This window comes from Columba livia, chromosome 1, assembly GCF_036013475.1.
Source record: "Columba livia isolate bColLiv1 breed racing homer chromosome 1, bColLiv1.pat.W.v2, whole genome shotgun sequence".
Lineage (NCBI taxonomy): Eukaryota > Metazoa > Chordata > Aves > Columbiformes > Columbidae > Columba > Columba livia.
The window spans coordinates 181164784-181181812 of NC_088602.1; the positions used below are offsets into that span (position 1 = coordinate 181164784).

The following is a 17029-nucleotide window of genomic DNA, read 5'->3' on the forward strand; positions in this document are numbered from 1 at the left end:
AAAAGGACTTCTGATGGAAATAGTAAGATCTTCACCTTCATCTTTAGGAAGGGTAAAATGCTAATACTGTTTGCTTAAAGCAAATAATAAAGAGACAGCATTTAAAGTACTTATTTAAGTTCATTAAAGGCCTCTCATATTATTTCAGGAATTCAATCCATTACAAAATTTAAGCACATAAGTTGAGCCAAAACAACAACTTTACTTATGAACACAATGTTAAGCACAAGTTCAGGTCCTTTTCTGGACAAGAATCAACTGGATTCTAAAAACACCACAAATTGTAATGTGAATGTCAATAGTAAATCGCAGTGAAAAGTTTTCCAAAGGTCAGTGTCAGAAAGAAGCTAAACCAGGTGTAAAACCTTAACACCCCATCACTCCAATGCACACTGACAAGGAATTATTTTAATTAGCATCCTTATTTTTCTAATGAGCCTTTTCCTTCTCTTTTCTGTTCCTGCTTCCTGTACACCTCTCAATTTCCCTGGCATTTAACATTGCTAAAGATGGTTGCTCAAATCATTTGGTATCACTCATCAGTATTGATCTACCTGGCAGTCTTGTATCCTTTTACATATTTTCACATGAGAGAGGGACAAAGAACTGTTGACACAGCACATGGCTAGATTAACCTTGAATGCCAATGGGTGATGAACAGAAGAGCCATGGACTCATTCATTATTTTAACAGTCACTAAGTCATCAGGTGCCATATCGGCATTGCAAGCCTAGAAACCATTTGATATTTAGAAGTATATCTCATACTGTTTGCAATATGTCACATAAATAGGGACATACAAGTATCTAAGAAACTAATGCTCAGAAACAAGATGGTCTGGGAATAAGCTAAAATATCTCTACCAGGCTCACAGGAAGGTTAACATGGCACTTCCAGGTTTCTGAACATTATGATCACAAAACACATTATTTATTGACAAAGTCAGACACTCTGGAGAAGCAGGAAAATGGTCTTCTAAGATCCAAGCAGGGACACAGCAGACAAGACGAACAAGTTTTAAGTATATTCACCTACTTTGTATTTTAGAAGAAAATGCATATCTCTCTTCAACAATTATGAATAATGACATGCTGTGGTAAAAAGCTTTAAATAAGGTAGATTCTGGCCCTCAGCTAAGAAAATGTATTTTTGAAACTACTGTTTCAGAGCAAATCCAGGTCATATATAATTTAAGATTTGGGGGTTGGATTTTTTTTACTTCTCTCATAATCAAGTGGGAAAAATCGCATACGGCATTCATGAGAAGCTTATGCACTGAAGCAGCAACATGTTCACATCCACAAAACTCATGATGTAGAATTTCATGGCCTAGAAAGAAGATTCTGTCATCCTGAAGGAGAAGTACCAGTGTAAGGCAGCAAGATGCTAAAGGGACATCAGTTACCAAGAACCAGGCAGCACTCAAACAGAAAAAGTAACCACTCGTGCAGTCCCACTTCATATTATATGAAAGGGTTAGATTGTCTTTGGCAAGGCTGCCTCTACTTTTCTGAGCCGAAAAGATCAGGAGAATTACTCCTACCTCACACGTGTCAGTGAAATCCTTGAAAAGCCATGTAATTAATTATGTAGTTTTCCCTTTACAAGAAGTTTCAAGTATGAAAAGCTCCAACCCTTGGCAAGTTTCTCCACTTATGTGTAAGAATGGCAGGGTATAATTTGCTCGTCTTCTCAGGCTGCCAAGGGGAATGCCAGCCAGTGCCAAGCACAGCACTTTCAAACTTACTCATATTTGCCTGTCAGGTTCTTAAATCATTTAGGTGATTCTTCCTTAAAAATGTGTTACTTAAAAAGTGATTCAAGAGCCGAACATGTTGATCTCATGGGAAAGCCAGTGCTGGGCAAATTAGGAATGAAGGTGAAGAGCAGTAGCTGCTCTGCACAATCGCCCCACATGAGCCTTCCAAGTGTGTATGAAACATCACCAACGTGTTCAGAAATTCAGCAGACCGTCTGATCGCCTCCTCATGTACACACCAAAATAATTGCACTCAGAAGCCCCATGTCTTACCAGCTTTCTGGCTTTACTACCTTTCACTAAAGCTTGGGGTCCTAGAGATTTTTGAAAATAAGGCATTAGGTTCCCTTGAATAGCAGAAGTGCTTTGGACATTTTTCATCATAAATGGACTATTGGCTCATTTTGCGCAAACTAAAATAGCCGCTAGAGTGACAAGCTGCATTTGGAAATCCCAAGGTAAAAAGTAAAACAGTTTGATTAGAAATAAAATATCAGAGGAACAGAGTAATGTTGTGGGGTTTTTTTTGCTATTGATTCCTCCTACAGCTAAATGTAATCAAGTATTCATTAAGCACAACAGAATACAGGGCATTTGCAGCTTTTAATCTGTCTTTTGGAGAAACAAACAAACCAAAACTGTTGCTGAAGCAGACTTTTATACTTTTGGAGTAAGGTTATTATCCCAACCAACTCTGGTTCATTGATTTATATGGGATGTGCTAGATGGAAGGAAAGTCTAAAATTCAGACTTAGTAAAAGGATATGGATTTAACAGGACATCAAGGGCAACTTAGAAGTATGTTGCAGAGAGCCCAGATGTCAGGGGAAAGAGGAGAAGAGCCAAACTATACCAGTAATAGGCATGAAATAACTTTTTTGGCAGCGTACTGACAATCATCGCAATGTTCCCTAAGGAATGATTTGCTGCTCTCATTTGCCTTGCACTGCTCAAAGTGCATTCTGAAAAGCAACTCTTATTACAACTGTTCTATCAGTAAGCAGAAGACCAAATTACTTACGGCTTTTTCATCAATTTATATCTGCAAGACTACATTTCAAGCACTACAGGAAAATATATATTACTCCTGTCTCATTGCAGAAGATGATCTCTGCCAAAACTTCTGATGTGTTTTGTGCAATGTTTGCTTTTCTTCAGTCAAGTTATGTGCACATTCCCCACTGATATGGCTGGTTATTGTAACAATTCTCAGCTTCTGCTTTTGATTACCACAAAACAGAACTGGCCAAAACTCGGGTTTTATTCCAAGGTAAACTTCAAAATTTCTAAAAAATATGTATCTCAGTTTGGGAAAAAATATATATAAAAAAAAAATCCGGCAGCAGGCAAAATTATCTATTTGACAACAGGTAAAGATCCTTATCTGCCATCATCTAACGCAGGCTGGCAACTAAATGGAATTACAGATGCTCTCTATTAACCCCCACCCTCCCCACCAGGGAAAGGAGGAAAAAGAAGAGAGACTTATGGGTTGGAAAATTAAAACAGCTTTACTAAGAATGCTAATGATAATATAAATGATGTGAAATACACAAAACCAATATTGAGCTATCCCAGTGACAGCCCGGAATGGCTGTGCTGACACTGCAGGGTGGGCACTGAGAAATCCTGGACTGGAGTTAGTAGGAAAAGGGAACTGGATTCTGGAGTGAATTGATTGGGATCAGGATTGGAAGGAGAAGAACAGGCAGAGTCCTCCTTGGATGCTGGCCATGGAAAAAGAGAGTGAGACCCTCATGATCCCTTCGTTTTAAACTAAGTATGATGTGTATGGGATGGAACAGCTCACTGGTCGAATTTGGGTCACCCATTCTGTTCTCTCTTCCCACAGGTATGACCCCTTTTATGACCCTTCACCTGTGGAACATAAGAGATCTACCAGTCACCTTGGCTCCTATAGTAAAAAGTATAAACACAGGCCTTTTGTGCATAAGGTTTCTACCCTAAGCTCAGTAAAATGGTAAAAAGCAGGTGCTACCAGTTCTGGAAGTAGACATTGGCTGAAAAAATATGTAGTTAACTATAGAAAATGCAGCTACTTAGAAGAAACTTAACCGAAAGGAAAATTACTAAAAGAGAACTGGTCCTGTTTTAGTCAAAACCAAGACATTAGTTTAAAGAGTGTCAAACTGTCACCCATTCAGGCCAAATTCTGAACATCTCAAGGCAGCGCAGCTTTCAGGTATTCAGCCTCCTAGTTCCTTGCTTCCCAAATACTTCTAGCGGGTAATTCTAGAAGCTCTCAAAGCTCAACCAAACACATGAATTCTCAATACTTTCAGGCTTTTTGGCTGATATCTTTGAACTTGGGACAGACCATATGTTGGGACACCTCAAAGGACATGGACCCTGGAAGCCAGCAGTTTCCTGGCTCCAGAGCAGTTAATATAGGAGGCCTGTTTAGGCACCATGGGTTGCAAAAAACCTTGACTGGTGGCTCCAGAGTCACAGATCAGTTTGCCCACAGGCAACTTACATGGTAGAACCACCTAGAAATGTGAGTCCAGCACCACAGGAAGCAAGATGAGCCAAATATATATCAAAAAAACCCCACGTTTGTTAAAAGTGCTGAAGCATCTTTTTAATATTCTGCTTTCAATATTTGTTCCCAGCTAACTTGTGTCTTCATTATGGCCCTTTGTCTTATTATTGAAATGAGAACTCATGATCTTTACTCTGAAACTGTCCCACATTCTCCATTACTGTTGACATTGCCAGCATCCTGCATGCAAGAACACCTCCTAAAACTTGACCTGATCATCTTAGCTATGCTCCTTTTTTCTCTACAGTATCTTTCACTTCTTAATCATACTGTGAACACTCCAAATCAACCCCTTACATTTCATCTTGGTTATTGAAGCTACGTATTTTCTGGTTTCTGTGACATTTTTATTGCCAAGCAATATATTGAAGAGGAAAATTTGCTAAGACTAACTGGCAGCGGCTCTAGCACTCCTTTGAAATAAGAAACCCTCCAGCAAGATTCAAGTGCTGGGGCAGAGCAAAGGCTGCAACATCAGATTTATATAATCCAGAAGTGCACCACAACCCCTAGATGACAGAAGCAGGCTTCCTCTCAACTCAAATGTATTCTTAACTATTTATGCAAACTAGAGCAGGTCCAAGAGCAGAGGGTGTGTGCACTACTCAGCAATAATATACTGGAAATAATGAACTTCCTCTGATTGCATTATACTATCAATCTTCCACATTGGAGGATGGTGCCATATCTTTAGAGACAATGGTGGGTGTCACCTTTGGCTTTTCATGAAAAATACATGCAAGTACTGGATTTATTGAATATGAGAAGACAAGTTAGGAAGCTTCTTTGAACTGGGAAGAGCACTGTTAGAACCCTATCAAACCCCTTCATGCCAATGGCTCCTGTTATTCTTACCTGAGTCACAGCCTAACATGGCCAGTTAAGAGTGAAGCGATCAGACAAACATTGCTACGAATATATTGATGCATACTCAAACTGCATGCAATATCCTCACACCCATTTTTGTTCTTCCTATGTCACTTACTTGTGACCCTTGCAGCACACAATCCTCCCATGTCATCCTAAGGCACCTGCTGGAAGGTGCATTCTGGTGCCAAGATTTCTGATTTCTGGGCACAAATGCAATGTGCATAATACACAATTAATAGCATTAATCATCTGGCCTTGTCTATCAGGAAATCTACTGAACATTCATTCTAAGTGATTCACTCAACTTTTTTATCAACCAATGTTCAGGACTTGCTTGGCTACTGCAGCTAATAATTTTGTTTGATGTCACCACATCCAGAGTGAAATCACATATGTAACTTTACTTATGGTAACTGACAACCTCCTTTTTTGGGAAAATCACAGCATTACATTAAAGTGATGAATTTTAACTTTTAATTTTGGCGCCATCAGCAACTCTCATATCTTAACAAAGAAAATGCTCTTGAAACACATAATAAATAAATTTTAAGAAAGAGATCACAACATTTTAAAGGTCTTTTAAGTGTCAGTACAGAGTCAAGAACTGAGTTCAAACCCTTCATAGAATAAACTAATGTTCTCACTAAACCAAAAATAATTTCTGTGTCCTGTGGAGTAATTTCTTAAAGGTAATGAGTTTACACCACCATATTAATCAGATTTTTTGTCTCAATTGTATAAATAATATGGTCTCATGGTATTGAAATTGAAGCAATGCCTGAAACAGGAGGCCAGATTAAGCAAGACTATGAACAGCTAATTTCAGTTAAGGACTCATTAATTACATAAAGAACCCAGAGAAACATAAGAGTGTTTTACAAAATGTACTAGAATTAGCTTTATTAATAACTTTCCTCTCTAAGTAGGGAAGGATCTAAAAGCTACTTTGAAAATAACTGAATCATTAGTACACAATATTTGAACTTCTCAAACTTCAGTCAATATTTCACATATCCAAAATTGTATTATACTGCTTTTCACATGCACAGATCTCAGTTCATGCAGGTTAGTACATAAGCAAAATGTTTTCTTTTTTGAGAAGAGCTCTGTTTATGCTGGCAAAACCATTCGTCATAGCAATTAAAACCAGCATTCATTTGAATTGTTATGGATGTCTGAAATAAGCTTTCCACATCTCAAAGTTGTTTAGAATGGTTGGACTATGAACTAGATTTCAAGCCTGAATTTTAATTTTCTAAAGAGATCCTTCCATCTCTTAGACCTGAACCAAAATTTCAGATGTGAATATCTCTGTAATTTCAGATGTTAGAAATATGATTCCTGAATGCTTAATATGTATGGACCCATCTCTATTTATGAGAAGTTTTACCATTTGTAATTTATAATTAAAGTCTGCATATGCAGCATTTCTCTACCGTATTATGAAAACTACCACTATATTGTGCTGGAAGGATTTTATGAATTCCATGAATTTTAGATGGCAGCATTATTACAGAATTTCGTGTTCCCTGTCTCTTCTTGTGGGCATATTTCAATTCTTCTAAACATGTTGATCATTTATGCACAAATAGATGGTTGATACATATTTAAAGAATCTAGAGAGAGAAATAGTTCTGTATACTGAATTAGAACAGACAAAAACAAATGTGATCTGTATTCTTTCAAGCTCTGAATTATGGCTTCTATTGTAGTAAGTATGGTCCCTTACAGCTGCATTACTCACATTTAGTAATTCTTTGTATTTGGAGAAATAAACTAAAGCCATACAAACAGCATAATTGACCTTGAAATTCATAAAACTGAAAAGTTAGTTAAATGAATTGACATGGGAGGTCATCTTACCTGCCAGGCCAGAGACGAGACAGGGTGTAATAAGATGATAGATGAAGAGCCACATGGTTATCTTCTGTTCAGTGATTATCTCAAAAGGAATTGTGCCTTGCAACGCCAGCATTCAGAGAGCTAAAAATACCTGGTCAGAGAGAAAGAAAAAGGGGTGAATAATTCTGACATAAAGCTTCATCTCATATAACATTTAACTTACCATATTATCTGTCTAAACTCAAGAGCTGTTATAGGATGGAGTCTTTAGAATAATGAATGCATTATCAAATTTCCTGGATCAAATTAACCATATCTGCTATTCAGAGAGAACATTGCTTGAGAGAGTTCAGTTTTTCTGGTGACAGTAAATAATACAGTAAATGCTATTACTGAGCATCGTATTTTAGACTCATCTTCCTAAACCAAAATTATGCTTTGGATTGGATCTAGATCCTCTCTCTGAGAACACTTCACAGAATAAGAAATATTAAAATAGTACACGGTTTGCAATAAAATAAGGATAGTCCACATTCTATCCTCCATTTCAGTAAATATATTACAAGTAATGATTTCAAAGTCTAACAAAATCACAGTGAAACCTGAGTACATTAATCTCCTTCAGGATTAATTTATTTTGTATGGTGTACCATTCCTTTAAACTTTTAACATACAATTCATGTTCCTCTGGAAAGGCAGTATTAATTTTTATGAGTTTTCTCATAAAAATTTGAAGTTTTAGAAACTCTGCCTGTATATATACTAGAACCAAGCTAAAGAAATATGCAGCTTCTTTTGAATACTCTAAGACTTTAGGTACCATTTTTCAGAATACTTCTATAACATTTTTTACTTCTTTCAATCAGAATACTTTGCTAATTTTTTGTTTCTTGCTGGTGGCTGTTATCTATTTCTTTAGGGCAATGCGTCATCATGTTTGCAGTGTGCAATTTTATGTTTTGTGTAATGGATTGTTTGCTATGAATACACAAACGCACCCTTTACATTCATCACATCTTGTTCATACTTCTTCTCTTGATTGGTTCTGCGGTAGCACTGGTTAAGTTATGACCTTCACACAAAACTTAGAGTTGTATCTTAGGCACACACTGATACTATTCATTCCTCTCAGCACATCCATTTTATTAATATTTTATTATAAAATATGCTTATACATACTTGGATGCCCTTCAGTAATGTGCATCCTAGGACAAGTTTGCATGCTAAGGTGGCGTTGTCACTTTTTGCAGGATCATGATGCTACTGTATCCAGCTTCCCATGCCAAGCACCGATGACTCCAATAGTGGCTTCTACCTGTTACCAAGACTCTTGCTCTTTCCAGGTCAAAATTTTTACCAAATTGTTTTATTTTTCCAAAATCCAAATGTTTTAGATCTTGGTTTGAAGCTACCCAGTTTCCCAGCTCCAACAGCAAGAAATTGGCAGTTTTGAATTTCCAAGCACATATACAAATATATCTGACTCCTTGTGTATACTGGGGATAAATGCTGCTCTGATGAACAGAGAGCTTCTGTTTGAGCTGCTGCTGGACAGGCCTGTCCCAGTCTACATGTCCCGTGTCTCTCCTTGAGGTGGCAAGAACATGTCTCAGCTATTGGGGCCTTACACTTGTCCTTTCTTCCTCAGAATAATGGTAAGAAGATTAAGATGCTAAGAAGATGCTGAGAAGATATCTGCCAAGAAGATACCTGAACATGCCTTAGTGAGCTTACCTCAGAGGAGAGTTTCATGGGGTGTTTTATTACATAGTGTAGGAAAATGGCAAGAGATATCACAAGAGAATTGTTTTGTTTCAGAAATTACAGCAGCTGTGGCACTTCACATTTTTCATTTTCTTAGCAGATGAAATCTTTAACAAACAGGTCAAAACTGCATTAGTTGCCATGACACTAAAATCATGGCTGTTACGTGAAAACAGTGATCAGCAAAACACACAGAAGAGCTAAACGGTGATCCCCAGAACCTAGATTTATTTAGAAATATTCCCTGGAAAAAGACTCTTCTATTGGTAACAATCCATATGCTTGCTGTAGCTGGATCCATTTACTAAACAACTTTACTCTCCCGCTTCTGTTGACACTAAGGTTTCTTCAGACTCTGTCACATAAAGCATATTCATAACTATTTCAGGCATCTACCTTAAATGATCAAGGTATGAACTACTGTGTCTATATGACTCCTCAAAAAAGACAGTGCTAGGCTAATACAAAAGTATACAAACGACTTTGTATACTTTTCCAGCAACCATATCCTGGCTATGAAGCTTCTTGTGTTTTGACACTGCCTTGCCCGGAACACTTATTTACAAGTGACATGAATTAAATTGCATAGTTACACTGACATAATGCACATAATTAAACAGCAATGAAACAGGAACTCTGTTGGGAACAACGGTAATTACACAGTCACTCATGCTGACAATAATGGTGTTCAAATGTATTGATAGATGAAACTGTTAAGAGTAAACCTGTGTTCTCCCTCTAACATCACAGGTACCACTGCAGACAGAAGATCCCTCTTCCTTCTCTTTTGCAGAATCTAGGTTTGATTTTGGAAAGTTACCTTGCCCTCTAGCTCTCAAAAATTCCTTTCTGTTGGCTCAGGGAAAAATGGTTTGAACACCGGCTCAGATTACAGTAAATAAAAATTGTGTCAGTAAATGCTATAAATACTTCATTTTATTCAGATACAAAAATATCCTCTTGCCAGGATTAAAATACTTTCCTTGCTCTCACTTTTTTCGGTTGAGTGGGTTCTGTATATATAGCACATCCATCCCTCCTGATTTATCTCAGCTTGTGGACAAGAAGTGAGGCTGTTTCATATCGCTCTGCTGAATTTTGGCAGAACTGCCTGCTATGAGATGAGACAGCACACAGATTACTGTCTGTACGTCTGAAGTGGTGTGGCTGTACAGGATTTTACCACCCGGCTGCCCAAGGATCAGTCTGGGTGTATCCGAGGCAGCGGCACTGGGGCTGGAGGCAGCGCTGAGGGCTGCAGAGCTCACACAGCATCATCTGCCGCCTCTTTTGCTTCACAGCTCTCAACCCCTTTTTCTTCACAGAGGGAGAAGGATATCGCTGCCTAAGTGAAAATAATTCCTGAACAAAAGAACAGTCATCAGTACAACTCACTTTTCTCCCCTGTAAAAGCATAGAGTGGTTGCATGCCCGCACACACTCTTTTCAGTGTGCACAGTACATTGTTCTTTTCTCACAGCAAAGCATCATAATTTTAGCAGATGTGTAAGACATTTTTAAAATATGTCATAAAATAAGCAGACATCTACCTGAAACTGAGTCAAGTTTAATTACTATTTAATGTTCATTAACATATTTAGGTCCCGTCTGACTGCTCAGTTTCCCAAAAGAGCCAGTCACCACTACAGAGCCTTTGTGTTGCTAGATTTGAGGAAACTGGTGAGCTGGCTGGAGTGCAATCCTCCCAAAGGAGGTGCGGCAAAACTGGGACATTGCCTGCTGAATAGGAACCACATCTGACTTTGAACACAGGCACCTCCCAGAATGCTTCGCATTGTCTTGCAGTGTCTCGCAGGCTCACAGTGTCTCGTGATGCTTCATTAGGATGAGAGGTGTTCACAGGACACAAGGGTAGACCTGCCTGTCTATACTGCCCAATTGTAAGGATTCTTTAATTTCTCAAAATGCACTTTAGGAAAATGTTGACATTTTTTTCCATATTGTGTGTGGCTTTCTTCAGGTCTTCACCACACACTTTGGCCTTCATTAAGCAGAAAAAGACATTTGTTTTACAGCTATGAAAATACCCACTGTTTTCCATCACCCCCCTACTGAATCCAAATATATAGATGACATCATCACTTTTCAAGGACAGAAAGCATTCATAATGTTGACACAAAAAGAAATTTGGAAGTCAGTTGAATAAAGATCATAAGATCAAAAGCAATTCAAATAGACTGCATTATTTACTAGATTCAAAATCATAAAGGGGTGGGAATATATACAGGAAAGCAGCTCAACAGTAGGGGATGTTAAAGAGGTGAAGAGGAACAAAGAAACAGAACTCAGCGTTCTGGGAGAGAAGGGTGTCCTATGGGACATGCATGTGGCATGTGGGAGGATGAAAGCAATAACCCAAACCAAAAGGACAGTCAGAGAGAAAGGCAGAGAGGGAAAATGATGGAGATGCAGGTAATGAAGGTGCATGAGGATTATCTGTTGACTGTCAGTAAATCTGAACCTTTAGCATGGTAAGATCTCTCCTAAACCTCCCTTGCTGAGGCATAATTGCTGCATCAGGCCCTCACCTCTGCTCAGGGCTCCCCTTGGGAGCCCGAAGTACAGAAAAGGCAGAGAGAGGGCAAAGGAAAGTGTTTAGGAGCCCTGGCTTGGTACACTTAGCGTGGACAGGTAAATCAAGATGTTTGTTACGAATCTAATTTCCTGGTATATTATGAAAATGACACACATTCAAGTTTTAGAACTGGTAGAGATTCCATCCAGATTAGACTATAAATAGGTACAACGATCCAGAAGAAATCTCTGGTTTTCCACCCTTTTTCAAAACATGAATGTATATAATTGCAATAATTCACTAGTAAATTAGCACAGTAGCAAGTTATAATCAAAGCCTTTTAGGAGCCACACAATACTTCAAGCTAATCAATGTTTTGTATCTGTTTTTACTTCAGGCTCTTTTAGTGATTTTACTAAGCATCTAATTGCTTGTTATCTTGATTTTTGAAAGAGTTGGCATTTTTTACTATGATAACTAACTCCTCATAAATCTCATTAGGTGCTCAGAATTTAAAATTACTGAGAAACTTTTGAATTTAACAAAAATAATGATGTAGATTGCATATTGTTTATTGTATCACCCTCTGACCTTTTCTACTATTTTGGTCTTTGCTATTTAATTTCGTGATCGTTCAACAAGTTTGGGCATTTTAAGTTAGACTGTGCCATTAGAAAGGACGCTTCACCTTATTAAAAAATTTGGTTTCTCAGCCATCATCCACTACCCTGTTCTTTACTCCTGAAACCAATACCTTAGGCACTAGCATTTACTAGCCTACTCCATTACCAGAAAGGTGATGACAGTGAAGCTTCTTGCTGTTGCACAGATTTATCTCATTACAGTGGTCTGGGTTTACTGTAAGTAAACTTCCAAGCCAGCCCTGCTCTTACAGCACTGTTGTGCCTACAGAAGGCTTTAGAAGTTAGCTGGCTATCTCTTAAGAATCCAAAAATGCCTTTAGTTCCCTTCAGAAAGGCTTGTAGAAAAGCTTCATTTTCTTTTGTTCATCTCTGATTTCTACAATTATAATATTTGTTTTTGTCAGATTTATTCAAGTGGAAAGAGAAGTTCAAAGCCACTGCCCCCAGTACTGCTCACTGGCCTGAATGGTCCATCACCAACAGTTGTGCTCCTACTACTACCCACATCATCCTATTCAAAAAATATAGCCACTGTCTCCATTTCACACGAATGAAAGGCAGCTAAGAATCCCATCAATCTGATGGCCCATAAATAAGATACTATTCTTGAACAGAATTTACACTTTCAAGGACAACACTCAATAGCATAACAAAAAAAAAAACCCAAACAAACAAAAAAACAACAACAAAGCACTAAGTTGGAGCAAAGAGCAGTCTAGTCCCCCCTCAATTACTCTTTTTTTTTTTTTTTTTCCTACTGCTTACAGATGCTAAATAAATAAATAAAACCAGGATCAGTTCATTAATGTCTTCAGGCAGGCTAAATTAATAAGTGATTCTATTACTAGTGGATAATTCAACCAGCTCTGTATTTTTACTTAATAAACATAAACTTGGAAACACGAAGAACCAGTGTTTCAGAGGTGATGAGGACTCCAGGGCTGTTACAGGGCTTGGCTCAAGTATCAATGGGAAACCTTAACTTTTGAGTGCAATACAAACCTTCCATTGTTTTACAAATATTTATAAATTTATTATTTGTGCCTTCTTTTCCGCTTAAACTATCACGTTGATAGGCTTAAAAGAAGTAATGTCCTGGCACATTGACGATCTGCAATATACTTTGGCTCAGTTACCCTTATCCTCCCCTCCCTGCCCCCTTCTTTGGAAGCTGTTACCTCCTTGTAGAGGTCAATCAAGCACCACAGAGAAGAAGGAATAAATTCCTTCTTCAGATGTGTTTTGAGCCATGCCTTTTGCACTTGAAAGCAACAGCGCATATTCTACAAAGCATGAAAACATAACACCTGTAACAACAAACCAAAACATCAAGTATAGTATGGATTGTAGGATATTGTTATAAGATGTGGGAGGTACCAGGGACCTGAATGGCAGCCTTACTGTTACAAGATGTCTGTGTTCTGTAGCAATTTTCTAACGCACCATTTTTTCAAGTATGACAACATGCTTGTAGTTAATCACGCTGTGAATTTAACTCTCCTGCTTCCTTTATATTTACACATCAAAGAATTCAGACCTCGAGAATCAGTAACTTCTTCAGTCAGTTGCTCAGTAGGCACTTTTGCTTTTCCGTTAAGCAATTAAGAAGCCCTGTGGTACTTTGCTTGCTACACCATCCTTCCCATTTTCATGTTTTCCACTCTTTGTTTTGGCTTTCTGTTATTTTAGCTCAGATAGTTCATGCAACTAATGAGATGTCTTATTTTTCTTATTTGCATCCAAATATTCATTATGAATCAACATTCTTTTCCCTGCAAGTGTTTTACAGTAGTCACACACTTATCTCATCTAGTAGTTAATCAACAACTCTCTAATGAAGGGTCATTTAGTACTACCATGATAAACATATTTTTTAGGAACATTAGGCATCTCCTAATTTGTGGTAAGAGCAACAACTCAGCTTTACTATTAATTATTAATAAAGTTTGGTTACTTTTATTGAGTCACTGAGCTGCAAAAATGTTTTGTTTTGAAATACCTTTGGATAAGGAAGTGTTGCTTATCGGTACTCAAACACTGTCTTTAATCATCACATCAGCAGCAAAGGGTCAGGCAGCCAGTCCTCCAAGTCCCTACTCACACCGTTTGCCCTATCAGCAATAGGCTGTTCTTTCTTCAAAGGTAATAAATAAGAAAAAGATCACGTACTGCTGCCATAATTCACAGACATTGCTCACACTTTTCAGAAAGTATGCTGGTAAGGGCTTTGCTGCTTAAAGATTTCCTGGTAAAAAAAAAAAATCAGCAAACAAAAATCAATAAACCTCCTGCCAAGCACCAAGCATCACACAAGAAGAAGATGCTGCTCAGTTCCAATACTTAACAAGTAGCTTCCGTTTGTGTCTTAAAGCCTAATTAATTTGACTCCAAGATAACTAAGTACAACCAAGGTTCTAAAACCAGCATGAAAAAAAAAAATCAGCCATGAGCACAAATAAATATCCATTATGAAAATGGGATATTCTTTCATATGATAAAGAGGAACAGACTATGCAGAACATCAGTTTGAAATTAAATCTTAAATACACTAGATCCCTTTCTAAAAAAAATACATTAGATGTTAGAGAAAGTGAAACTATATTATATGAAAAGATTGCACTCTTGGCATTTTCTATCTGATCTTCACATTTTCTTGCACTTAGTAATACCTTCTTATTTATCATTAAATGAAGATATTGGCATGATTCATGTGTATTCAATAAGTTCATAGCAGATGTATTTATATACATAAAAATTTAACAGTTTATCCACATAATCTTTAACTCACGATACTCTAGAACATACTTCCTATTGTACAGCCAAAGAGAAGCTCAGTGGGAGATTTCATCTTCAAACTGCATGTTTCCTAGCAACTCTCTTTACATCAGAGTAGCTTTTTTAAAAATTTACATCAATCACTTGGAAGTGTTGGGAATGCTTAAAAACAATTATTTCATCTTGTGAATAAACAGTTCGAATCAGACTAGCAGCTGCAAAAAGGGAAACCAATTCAATGTTTACCAGAATTTGCTAGTGGATTTTGGAATAATACTTTATTTGTGCCTTTGGAGTTCAAGCTTACAGATTTCAGAATAGTAATTGGTGAGATCCATGGGCATTTTTTACAGGTTTGATCTGCCATCCATAATTTCAAAGATCTTCTGTGTTTTAGAGACTACTTTTCCAAGGATGCTTATGAGGTAGACTTAGTTGTATTCTGTAGATTTTAAAAGACAAATTATGGTCACTATTGGTTTCACTACCTACAACTAAAGCATAGATTCTGTAGTCTTTAGTCGTTTTTTTTTTAAAAAAAAAAACAAAAAACAAACAAACAAAAAAACCCCACAAACAAAACCAACCAACCTACAAACACACACTTTTTTTTTTTTGAAAGCTCAGTTTATTGTCTGCTAATAACGAGTTGATACTTTTCATGCAGGTATTTTCTATCAACCCCAATACTGCCTCAGAGGAACACAGCATCTACAGAAATGTCGCTTAACACTTAATCAGCAAGAGGAGACGCATGGATATGCACCATCAGAACAACCAGAGTCAAAACCACTGCACCTGAGAGACACCAGAAATCACATCTGCTCGTAAGAAAGCATTATTGATGTCATGATTGCACTTAGATTAAATCAAGATGGACTGGGAGAAACAAAGGTGGGAAAATGGATGGGTAAGAGCCGGGTTGAGTATCCGCAGTGGGTGGTCAGTACACTTGTATGGTCTGATCACCAAAGCATGTCCTGTTTTCCTATTAAATTCCATCTCTGACTAATTTCCTGGGTGAGGGGCTCCCTGTTCTGTGTGCAGGTACGGAGGTAGAATTGACAGTCACTGAGCCCAAGGGGCTCCAGTGCTCATGGTGTCAGCAACTGAAGACCAGAGTATGTGAGGGGTCTGAGTGGTGCCAACTGGAGAAGGAGCCACATGTGTCCATGTGCCATCGACTGTGGAACTGGAGAATAAATGTCTGCTATGCATGCATATGCCAGTGTGTAATCACCAGTAGACATCACACCAGATTAGCCAGTAACCTGGGTGAGAAGCTTGGGAGCAGGTATTGGAGCAGCTGCCACCAGTAGCTGGGGACAACTGGGGATCCAGGGCCAGGAACAGCCTGAGTGCCTAAAGCCAGCTTTGCTTTTTATTTCTAATTTCCAAGAGGAAAAAAGTTAGATAAAAAACCAAACAGGCACTTGAGCACCCGAAGTCCTGATCGACTCAAGTGTCTGCAAATATTTAAGTACAGGATGAACATGCATAGCAAAATGACAGGAAGCAGCATCAGCTTTGCAGGACTGAAGCTTAGAAAATTCCGTTTTAGAGATCTTATTACAAGTGTCATATTGTTGTGACAAAAATACATTTTGATATGTAGATAAATACACCTTGGGCAACTTAGCCACAAAAAGAGGCATTTCTCTTTAGTTACCAAAGTTGCATTAGTAAGTAATTCCATTCCAAAAGACTAATTTCAAAAAATTACAAATGTTTTAGCTGATAACTATTCTGTTGAATGTAACATATGAGTGTATTCTTTCACAGATGCTATTTCAGTATGGTGATATGCCAAGAAGTCAAAGAAGGTGTTGATTGCAACGTAAAGCCATAATATTTTGCAGCAACTCCACGTTATTCTAAGGAATACACCAGAATCCCTACAGACCCTGTTTAACAACTGCCTACAGCTCCTGCACAGCTTTTCTGTATTTACTGCACTTCTGATATGGACCTGGAAGTGTCCACACCAAGGAACACACCATCTCCAACACAGGAGCTTCCCTTGTTGAGGAGGTCCTGACAAAACACGTGTAATGAAAACTACAGTAAAATGTATTTGAAAGAGATAATCCTTTCAAAACAAGCATCCTATCTCTTTTGATTAAATTTTTAATTTGAAAATATTAGGTGGACTATGTAGTAAGCCGTTGGGGTTCGTGTGCTTGCTACTCTCTTTTTCAGCACTAAAGAGTTCAAACATCACAAGGTCCATTGTCTTTGCTTACTAAAACTTGAACAGTTAATGAAAATATACTGAA

The 17029-nt window shown here is 37.9% G+C and overlaps 1 protein-coding gene across 1 annotated transcript in view; it reads right to left on the reverse strand.

Moving 5' to 3' along the window:
* Positions 1–17029, reverse strand: part of CNTN1 (contactin 1) — a 253374-nt gene that overhangs the window by 87370 nt on the left and 148975 nt on the right. Inside the window, exon 4 of the mRNA XM_065048651.1 lies at positions 7056–7185. Within this exon, the coding sequence (XP_064904723.1) occupies positions 7056–7167 (112 nt within the window). The 5' untranslated portion in view covers positions 7168–7185. The remainder of the gene's footprint in view (positions 1–7055; positions 7186–17029) is intronic.